The sequence below is a fragment of the Arvicanthis niloticus genome, chromosome 4, assembly GCF_011762505.2.
Source record: "Arvicanthis niloticus isolate mArvNil1 chromosome 4, mArvNil1.pat.X, whole genome shotgun sequence".
NCBI classification, from domain to species: Eukaryota; Metazoa; Chordata; class Mammalia; order Rodentia; family Muridae; genus Arvicanthis; species Arvicanthis niloticus.
The window spans coordinates 119,018,317-119,029,579 of NC_047661.1; the positions used below are offsets into that span (position 1 = coordinate 119,018,317).

Genomic DNA, 11,263 nt, shown 5'->3' on the forward strand with positions numbered 1-11,263 from the left:
AGCGTTTGTGTCTTTGTGCTTTGGATTTTCCAGGTCAAGGACTTTTGTAGTGAATGAACAAATTGCTCAGAAAGGTACAGCTGAAATTCTATAGCATCTCCTGAAGCATCTTATTCTGCATTTCAGAAAAAAAAAAAAAAATGCCCTCAGACGGCTGTGTTTGGAAACTGGATGCTGATTTCCTAGTGTTAAAGGATTCTGTCTCGTGGCTAAACTCTCCTGCCACAAAGCCTTCTGTGAGGTTTCAACCCCTTCCACCTTGTCATGCTGTCTTTTGCTACAGCTCTGTCATACATAACAGATTTTCTTTCCTGGCCTTACCATCTCACCTCCTCACCTACCCGTCATTATGCACCAATTCTGAAAGCCAGGGCTGTGCCTACATTGCTAACCGTTCTGTCCCCAATACCGGAAGCCATCAGGCACACTGCCAAGCATCTCACCCTCTGGTTTTATCATCCAGACCTGCCATAAATCTCAGTCACATGCCTGATCCTTATTGACTTAGTCTGTAAAAAAATTGTTGTAACAAAGTACTAGAGACTGGGTAGCTAATACAGAAAGGGAATTTATGGGTTAGAATGATGGCTCAATGGTTAAGAGCACTGGCTTCTCTTCCAGAGGTCCTGAGTTCAATTCCCAGCAACTCCATGATACCCTCTTCTGGCATGCAAGTGTACATGCAGATAGAGCGCTCATACACATAAAATAAATAAGTAAATTAATTAATTAATCTTGAAAGAAAGACAGGAAAGGGTTTATTTCTCATGGTTCTGAAGGCTGGAAAGATTTAGATCCTAACCCTGCCAGAAGCCATGTCAGATAGGGCCTGCTACCTCATAAGTATCTCTTTTTCGTTGTTTTCTCATGATGGAAGTGGTCTTGGTACCATTCCTGGGGCCTCCAGTCTCCTGGGTCTAATCACCCTACAAAAGCAAACTCATCAGGAGTAATGTCTACTAGACCAAGAATTCACCAAATGGAATGAAGGGAACATGAACACTAAGTCCTTTCCTTTTTACAAGCTGGTTTTCTTTGGTCACATTCTCTTCTTTGTCACCACTGCTGGAGGAGTTGCCATAGGTCCCAGAGACTTATCTCTAGATACATTTACTTCTTGGGCTTAGAAGGGTTTCAGCATTTCTTTTGAGGAATGAGGAACTTGGGTTTGTTTGTCTATATAGCAAGACAGGTTTAATTTCCTCCTGTGCCTTCGTCCTCGGTAACAGGAAAGACTGACTCACTCTTCACCTGTCTGACCATTCTTAGACTGAGACTTAGCAAACTGGGCCACAGCTTGCCTCAGTAGAAAACGCTTCATGTCTTTTTGTTACCAAGTACTCCATCTTTACATAACACCTCTTTTTCAGTTGGGATTTTCATGTCTTCCTCTGTCATATTAGAGTCAAACGTTTACACAAAGAACTCCTTCTTCCATTAACCTATGGAGGTGAGTAGTCCACAGGAAGCTGGCTGTAATTTACTGAGTGACCTCTTGACACAAATCTTAGTATGATGATCTTTATTTATTCTACCAGTAAATTAAGCCATAACTGACATCCTTTCTTAACATGCAGGCAGCCTTGGCCGAGGCTTTTTGGATCGATATCAAGCGCATGGATGACCCAGAGTGTTACTTTAATTCTCTGCCAAAGGAATTAGAAGTAAAGAGAGATCGGATGGTCCGTTTACTTACCAGTGTTGGCCTGAAACCCATTGTTCCTGACGGGGGTTACTTCATCATTGCTGATGTGTCTTCATTAGGTTTGTGAAACGTCTCTATTTATTTCGGAGTTACAGACACTTATGTTTGAAACGACAGCAGAGAGGTATGGGGAAAGGGGGTCAAAGCCAAAACTGCATCTCATCTCTAAAAGAGAATGTTTTTCACAATGCCAACACTTCCAACAATTCACTTTCCTTTCAGAACTTTTACCTGAATTTTCGCTGCTGATAAACAGTTGTCAGGTCAGTGCTGTTCTAGGTGTTCTGTTACAGACTGTTGTCATTGTATGCCAGAGTGCAGTGAAAACTTCTGAACATGAAACAGTAAACTATTCATAAAATAGTTCACTTGAAGGTTTTCTGTTTTCTTTTTTTGTTAACTTTTCTAAATGCTTTTGGTAGGAAAACAGAAGTTTCTAGAAGTTGTGAAGCTGTAAGGAAGTACCTTCTGTTTTCAAAGCTACAGAAATGAAAGCCTCTTTTTAAGAGGGCCAAGCACTCAAATACCCTCTTCAAGAGAGCATGTTAGTGCCATCTTTGAAGACAGGAAGGCTCAGAAAACCTTAAATAATTCCTGACTGTCATGTAGCTGGAATCTTTACAGTTCTTTCTCCAAAACCATGGGTTTATTTATTTTCCATTGGGGTTTGGGGTGGTCAGAGGAGGCTCAGGTACAGAGGTCAGAGGACAACTTTTGAGAAGAAATCATTTCTCTCCTTCTACCATCTGGGATCTGGGGGTTGAACTCTGATCATCAAACTTGCCTTGACCCCCTGAGCCATCTTGCCAACCCTCTTACGGATGTTATCGGAAAGTGATGATATAATCCTGACTTGCCACCAACAAATTTTTGGATTGGAAACATAATGATGTTTTACATTAAACTTGTTGACCTTTGCCAACCTATGCGTATCTGTCTGTGAGACCTGGGATTTGAGAATCTTAAAGACTGAAGCAGACTCCAGTCCGATGCTGTAGACAGCCTTATGCCAGTTTCAGTGTGCTTTTAAACACGAATGTAACAAAGAAAGCATTGATTCCAGGAAGGGTATTTGAGTTCAGAAAAACATGTAAATAAACATCAGTAAGCACGTTCTAAATATTAACAGAGCAGCCCTTTTCCAGAACTTTCTCAGGACAGACCAATGTAAACACAACTGCTTGGCATGCACTATAGATTATATCAGGAAAACCATGAAAGCAAGACAGAAGGCCAGATCCAGACTCAGGGTACAAGGAAACAGCACTCAGAATGCCCTGTCACCAGAGTGGGTTCTGTAGCTGTGTTCTGACATCTAACAAGAATGAACATGTCTTATAAATTTAATGTAAATGTTAGTCACAGGACTCATGAGATCATGTCCAGGAACAATCCAGGGAACAAGGTAAAAGGTCCTCTCCTCAGTCCTTTTCCTGGAATCTTTCACATAGTTCCCCAAAGCACTGTTTGCCATGTGTCATTCCTTTGGCCGTGTTCCAACAGTTTTGCATGAAATGTATATTTCTTTAATATTTTAAAAATATTATTAGTGGTAAACCTTCAAGCATGCTGTATTGGTAAATTATGACTACCCTAATATAGTTTTCAATTTTTAGACTGTAATAACATTATATGCAGTTTCTCATTTATGCTCAAATTTAGAAACCTAGAAGGAATAAAAGAAAATTCAATTTTATGTGAAAAACAAGTGGTTGTATGTTAACTTTTTCATGGCAGCATGAACATAGATTTATTAAGAGAAAGTGAGGTGAGCTCCTGAGAATGGGAGGGGCTTCCTGATCTATATATCCATGTAGTAAACAAGCATTAATAATTCTTTTCATTATCACAGGTTTCAGAGAGCCGAGAAACTAGATTTTCAGGTAGCTGAGGCTGGAAGTCTCTCACCAGGACCCTGGCCCCACCTTGATGAGGCTGCAGGGGAGGCCTTCACACTCCCCTGGGTGTGCCTTTCCCAGAACACACCCTTATCCTGGAGCTGAACTTCCCTCCCTAGGATGGCCTCCCTGGCTTCCCTCTCTTAGTTAAGAATGAGATACCCTGTGGCTCTCAACCTACTTCCAGTTTCTTCCCACCAGGGAGCCTTTCAATTGCAAATCTGTAAGATTTTCCACTTGAATTTATTTATTAAGAGAAGATAGGTGGGTGCCTGTGAAATAACACTCCTTGATCCAGTTATCCCCAGACAGTGAACTCTAAAGAAGGATCATCCCTTAACCATCACAGGACTAGTGGTAGGCCTGGCTTATTGCACTAAGCACCCTTTCCATGTTGCCCAAGTCAGTCCATCCTGCACTCAGAACTAGCTTGTGTCTCAGATCTAAATATAGTATGGTTTAGCAGGAGCCAGGAGGATTTGGATGGAAAACCTTTTCTGCTATTGTGGAGATGGGGAAATATCCCTTCTTTATGATATGGGGAAAATATTAACATCTCAAGTTCTCACATGAACAAAATGTAATTTACTGTGTATGAATCATTCCCTATATTAGAATTTGAGTCTCCTCTTTCCTATCAATAAAAATTTAAATTCCATCTGTTGGTAGCATAAGAATAAAGGCAGGCAGGGGTCTGGGGAAGTGAGATGGCTCAGTGTTTAAGAGCACATATTGTTCTTGCAGAGGACCAGAGTTCAGTTGCCAGCACCCAAAAGTCGGGTGGCCAGTCAACTTCATCACATGGTGTGAGATTCCAATATGGTGTATGAATAACTTCTGGAGAGTTCGAGGTTAAACCTGTGTGAGTCAGGAGAGAATGTGAACCTTGGCAGGCTTCCGTGAAGCCTTTGTGGTCTCAGATCCAGCCCTTCCCTCACCCACCTTTTCCTGTGGTTATAGGTGCTGATCTCTCTGACGTGCAGAGCGATGAGCCCTACGACTATAAGTTTGTGAAGTGGATGACGAAAAATAAGGTAGTGTTTACTGACCTCGCTGACGCTCCTTTCGAGTTAGCGCTTTTATAGTCAGTTTAGCTTCGTTTTGTTGAGACAGTCTCACTATGTAGTCTTGGCATGCCTGAAACTTGCTAGGTAGACCACCAGGCTAGCCTCAAACTGTTCTAATTCTCGCTTTCATTCAGATAGTCCACTTAGGACTTTCTGAGGGATTTTCAAAATACTTTTCCCTTTTAAAAATTACTATGACCATCAGTGGGTATATTTCTAAGGTCTGGGCCCTAAGTGTCATTTGGAATGTGTAGGGTTTTCCCATTGCATCACCTTGTGTGTTTTTCAGAAACTGTCAGCCATTCCTGTTTCCGCGTTCTGCGACTCCCAGTCTAAACCACACTTTGAGAAGTTGGTGCGGTTTTGCTTTATTAAAGTAAGTTTCTGTAGTCCCACAAGTGTGCATTTATACGACCTTTTATTCCGGTTTGCAAAGCAGCTTTTTTTTTTTCTATTTCTAAAAACGATAAGCTAAGTGACACGTTTAAAATTTGACTTGCTGCCATGAGGCTGACGGTAAGTCAGTACTCAGCCTTCTGTTGGCTGGTTTTCTTAGTTCATTTATTTACTTGTGGTCTTGAGACAGGGTCTTTCTCTGTAGCCTAGGCTATCCTCAGACTCATAACAGTCCTGCCTCAGTCTCCAGGTGTTGGGAGCCACTGTCTTTGATCCCTGGGCTGGGGAGTGGCTCAGTAGATACAGCACTGGCCAAGTGAGCAGGACGACCAGGGTTCAGATTCCCAGACCCAGCATAAAAGCCAGATAGGCAGGGCAGAGGCCTGTAATCAATCCCACCCAGGAGACAGACGAAGGGTTCCCAGGCTAAGCTGGCTGCTAGACTAGCCAGCCCATAGTTGGTGAGCTCTGAATTTCATGAGAGACCCTGCTTTAATATGTAAACATGAGTGATCAAGGAAGACATCCAATGTCCATTTCAGGCCTCCACAGACATACACACACACACACACACACACATGCACCCACACACATGCAAAATATGCACATACCATATATACATAGATCCCACATGCATGCTATGGTTACTGAAAACACTAAGCTATAGGTTATTTAACACAAATAGTATTTTTTTTTTTTTTTTTTACTTTTTGAGATAACCTACTAACAAATTATGGACAACTTACCAAAGAATAGAATATAAGTATTTACAACAGAGCAATGTGAGTGTTCGACTGACTAACATGTAAAAGAAAAGGGGACAACAATTGGAATGTAAAAACATAAATTTTAAAAAAGAAAAAGTAAGGTTATTAAAGCAGAGCTTTATAGAGTCCAAATCCAAGTATTTCTCCACTTACAATGAAAACATTGTAAAAAAAAAAAAAATACTGTATGTTGAAATGCGTTCACCGTGACCACACCACTGAACAGTGTAGCTTTGACGGTGCAGAGCAGCCGGGGTAGCAGCCATTTACCCTTGAATCCTGAGGCTCCTTGCTGCACACAGCCTGGCATTAGTAGAGATTATGATCCTGTGTATCACCAGCGCCCCAGCCCCAAATATCTTAAAAGAATCTCTGTCATCATAAAATAATAATAATAAAAAAAAATCAATGGAGCCACCATAGGCCATCTTTATAAACATACTACTGAAAATACAAACATAATTAATAGAAGGGAAAGACTTCAGTTTTAGCTGGGCATGCTGGCCTGGTCTACAAAGCAAGTTCAAAGACAGCCAGAGCTACATAGAGAAACCCTATCTTTAAAAAAAAAAAAAACAAAACAAAACAAAAAAAAAAAAACAATAAACAAACACACAGTTCTGTTTTAGGCCAGTAAACATGGCCCTACCCGTTTCTCTTCTTGGAAATAACTCAGGAGAGCTGTAAAATGATTTCACAAATCACCCGCAGCATGTAGAGGGGGTTGCCAAGTAGCATAAAGGGAACGGTTGGGGAACAGAAGATGCCTAGAAAGGCTCTGTGTCTCAAAGAACAGATCCGGGCACCAAGAGCAGCAGGGATTTTGATATTCTGGCAGAGAGGGAAGCCGGCACGGGTCTGCAGTCCTGTAAATGCCCTAAAGCTGGATGGGAAGGAGATTGTGTTTGGGCTGTGGGTTTCCTCATGGATCCAGCAGTGTTGCCAAAAGTTGGGTTGAAGCAGTTTGGGGGAAAGGTCCTCAGTTAGGCTGTGTAATTAGGTCTCAGTTGGCTAGCTCCTACATTAAAGGCGCGTTGAACTTTTGATGAACAAGAGAGACTTTCTGCTGTCTTCAAGCACTGCCCAGTTCCTCCTTGATAAATATCTGTACATTCACAGAGCTGGAAAGATGGCTTAGTGGTTAAGAGCGCCTGCTCAGATCAATAGGAGCAGTGTGTGCACCGGCAGGGGGAACTTACAGAGAGGCATTCAGTCAGAAACCGTTCACAACCATAAATGAATGAGATACACATCCTCAAAAGACATCATACGGCAAAGGAAAGACCCAGGAACGAAACAACCTTCAGAGTATTACCGTGGAAGAGTTACAGACTGTGACATTTGAAGTTCTAACTGCTTAACAAAGTACAGTGAGGTCGAGATTTTTAAAGTTTAGGAACATGAGGGTGTGGTGGTGCAGGAAGATGAAATGGGAGCTATAGGAGAGCAGGTGAGAAATTGAAGGGAGAATAAACATATTGGAATTATGGTAACACTGGAAATGCTAAAGGATACCAAGTACTTCTCTAAGCACATCAGGTGTGAGGAAAGTAAGTAAAAGAATGTGGAGAAGAATACAGAATTTTACAACATTAAAGAGAAAATCGTGTATGTAGAAGAAAAATGAAGTATGTATAGTCTCCGGGAAAAAAATAGAAATAGAACTTCAAATAATTGTATAGCTGTTTCCATTAGCTAAATGCTTGTAATGGCTCGTGAAGGCTCTAGAATAAAAGATCCCAGGGCTGCCTCTGGACAAGGAAAGACAGGCTGAGGAAGTGTGTGGGAGGAAGCATGTGGGAGGCTGGCTGACCTAAAAACAACATTGAAGGGCTGGGAAGATGGCTCAGTGGTAAAGGCACTTGGAGAACCCGAGTTGGGATTCCAGTACCCACGTGAAGCTGGTCCAGTTCCACAGGCTTACAATCCTTCAGGAAAATGAGAGGCAGAGAGACAGTCCTGGCATTCACAACACAACCATGAGACCCCATCTCAGATGAAGATGAAGTTTAAACCAATATTCAAGGTTGTCCTCTGATTTCCACACACACCTCACACAAATTCACACTGACAGCACATTTCACGCCCATATGGGTACACACAAAAGACCCTGTCCCGGAAAAATTTAAATACTTGAACTATAAACGACATGTTTTTATAATTTCTAAAAAACCATGCCAGAGTATTTACTTAACCACTAATGATAACCCATCATTCCCCAAATATTTCGTTGTGTGCTTCCCACCAACAAGGACATTCCAAAACCATAGACCACCACCATGGGTGCTGACAAATCATCGTCCCATCTATAACTCAGCCTCTGTCTGAGTCTCACTAATTGTCCCTGTAAAAACTTCAGAACAAGCAAGCTTAGGCGCTGGCCTGAATCAGGTCACTCAGTCTGTCGTCAGGGCCAGAACTATGTTTTGCATTTAGTTGTCATGTTAGAGAGGTCCTCACTTTTAACATTCACTGCCTTGACACGCTGTAAAATTCAGCAGCCAGGCCCAGAGGGGGTGGTGTGTGCCTTTAATCCCAGGCAGAGGCAGGCTGGGTTTGAGACCCAACTTGGGCCATACAGCCAGGGCACACAGAGAAATATCCCCAACCAATTACTATAAGGAAAGTCTCTCCGGTTTGACCTGTCACTGTGGTAGGATTGCTACAGTTAACTTTTTTTTTTTCTGTTTTATTTGATGAGTTCTAATTTATCATTGTCACCTATTTTATAGTTAAGTCTCACCAGAATTGGGCCATTATGGGTCTCTTTAAACTAGCTTCTGTTTCTTTTGATGTGTCACCAGCATTTTGGGACATTTTCTTGACTTTCTACACAGGATCATTTTTCAGTCCATAACCAGCCATTCCCAATAAGTCTGGTTCCTTTGCTTTGTGGGTGGGGGTAGGGGCAGGGTGATGTTTGAGGGTTTTATTGTCTTTTGCGTGTGCAGGCATTCTGCCTGCATGTATGTCTGTGCACTGTGTGTGGGGCATCATATCTCCTGGAAGTAGAGTTACAAATAGTTATGAGCTACAGTGTAGTTGCTTAAGACTCAACCTAGGTCTTCATTGAGGACAAATGCTCTTGATCACTGGGGCATCTCTCTGGTCCTAAATCAAGATCTAGATATTGAGAGTGTTCATTGCTGTTGTGTGTTGCTGTTTCTAGGCCCTTCCAGCAGAGGTAGAGAACATATAAATGCGCTCAGATACATGCACCATCATATGTCAGTCATACCTCTGCATCAAGGGGTGATTCATTGCATTCCCCCACAAATCTGTATTTACAACCCCCCCCAAGATATTCAAGTGCCTTATATAAATGGCATACTATTTGTCTATAATGTATGCACATCCTTCTGTATACCTTAAGTCATCTCTAGGTTATTTATAGCCTAATACAATGTAGCACCACTCAAACAGACATTATGGCGTATTGTTTCTGAATCATAACAAGAAAGGGAAATATGTGCATGCTCCATACAGATGTAATTTCTTCTCTCGCACATTTTCAATCATCGGGTGGCTGAGAAGTAGAACCCTTGGGTAGACAGGATTGATTGCATGCATATTTACAGCTGTATTTGTCTCCAAATTTATTGAAAATTACCATGCGGTTAATTGTAAATTTTTTTTGCCTTTTCTATGTTTGTAACTCCCTTCTTCAAGGGTGAAACCTGGTTTCCATTATTTAATTACTTAACACCTCTATATGTGATTGATCTCTGGCTAATCTCCTGCCCCTTTCTCTCTCTTACACACACACACATACACACACACACACACACACACACACACACACCAAAATCTCTCTGTGGATGACCCTACCAAAATATTTTGACATTTTGAGCCCAGCTGCTGCCACTGTCCCCATGTGGTCACTGTTGTCACCCAACACCTCGTACTGTCATGTTCTGCTATTCTACCTCAGAGGTGCTTTCCTCTCAGCCTATGCCCCATGCTAGGCATTCTCTGATCTCACTTCTGGGCTCCCACTCTCATGGCAGGTACTTCCCAGTGACAGGTGCGCGTGTGAGCGCGCGCGCGCGCACACACACACACACACACACACACACACACACACACACACACAACAGGAGAGGTCATCAGATTTCCTGGAGCTGGAGTTTTAGGAAGTTTTGTGAGCACTCCTTTTCCCTGGGGTGCTGGGAACATGATTTCTCTGCAGGAACAGTACTACCCTTAACCACTGAGCCGCCTTCCCACCCCTCCCCTTTTAGTCTCCACATTTGTGATTTTACTTTGACCTTGCTTCTTCACCGAAGACTAGACATTCTCTTATATTTGTGGGTATTGCTAGTTTATATCTTCAATAGGTTTTTCTGAAGGTAGGTGTGTATGCCACAAGCTCCCAGCTTGTTTAAATATTGCAATATCTTGAATTTATGGTGGTATGTAATGATACAATTATTTATTTCTAGAAAGACAGCACACTGGATGCTGCTGAAGAAATCTTCAGGGCATGGAACAGCCAGAAGTCTTGACTTGTGCAGGTACCAGGGTTCCATCGGCTTGCAAGCACTTGCTACTCAGTGCTGCCACCTGGTGGGCACTAAAAAGAAACGTTTCAGGACGAAGACTTAAATAAACATTTCCATTGTCTCCAAAGTTCCTAACTTTGTCCAGTACATTCCTAACAGTGTCCAGTACATTCTGGTTTTATTCATTTGGAGTGTATTAAGGCAACTTCCACTGTAATTTTGAGACTGTCAGTGTCAACTTCTCCATGTTGTATTTTCTCATGAGTGGAAAAAGAAATCGTAATTACTGCTCCAGGTGTAGCATGGCTTGCAAGCCCAACACTTGGTAAGTGGGGGAAGGTTCAAAGTCATCCTCAGTGATGTAGGAAGCTGGGGGTCATCCTGGGTTACATGAGACTCTCTCTCAATACATGAAAGAAAGAAGCAAAACCGACATATATTCATCTGGGGCTCGTCAGTGAAGTTACTGGCTCATTCTGTGTGAAGCCTGGCAAGCCACAAACACACGATGTTGACCAGTTTCACCTCTCTGCCCTGCTAGGCACCAGCCAGCTGTGATGGTGCCTATAGCTCCCTCCCTGGGACACTGAACTTTGCTCCTGGCTTTGTTTTTCTCTTCCAAGGGCTGCTGTGATTTGGGGTGGCTTCAAGGTCCATACGGGCAGCCTATGTTTTCCATCCGATGACCTTGTTGCCTCTGATGGTGTTCACCTCTGCTCCACCTGAACCACCCACTCCCTTGGCCACACCCTGAAACGGTCATCACTCAGAGCCAGTTCACCTTTGAGATAGTAAATTCATCCTCTCTCTATATATAACCGCCTGTCTGCAGCTCATGCTTCTGTGGCTATGTGTTTTCTCTCTCTCTCTCTCTCTCTCTCTCTCTCTCTCTCTCTGTCTCTCTCTCTCTCTCTCTCTCCCCTCTCCC

General features: G+C 42.5%; 1 protein-coding gene across 6 annotated transcripts in view; it reads left to right on the top strand.

The window, feature by feature from the left end:
- Positions 1-10,462, top strand: part of Kyat3 (kynurenine aminotransferase 3) — a 44,506-nt gene extending 34,044 nt beyond the window's left edge. For all 6 annotated transcript variants that reach the window (XM_034501476.2, XM_076933328.1, XM_034501474.2 and 3 more), the window contains 4 exons: positions 1,578-1,764; positions 4,564-4,637; positions 4,960-5,046; positions 10,276-10,462. In XM_034501476.2, the coding sequence (XP_034357367.1) occupies positions 1,578-1,764; positions 4,564-4,637; positions 4,960-5,046; positions 10,276-10,338 (411 nt within the window). In that variant the 3' untranslated portion in view covers positions 10,339-10,462. The remainder of the gene's footprint in view (positions 1-1,577; positions 1,765-4,563; positions 4,638-4,959; positions 5,047-10,275) is intronic.
- Positions 10,463-11,263: the final 801 nt, after the last annotated feature.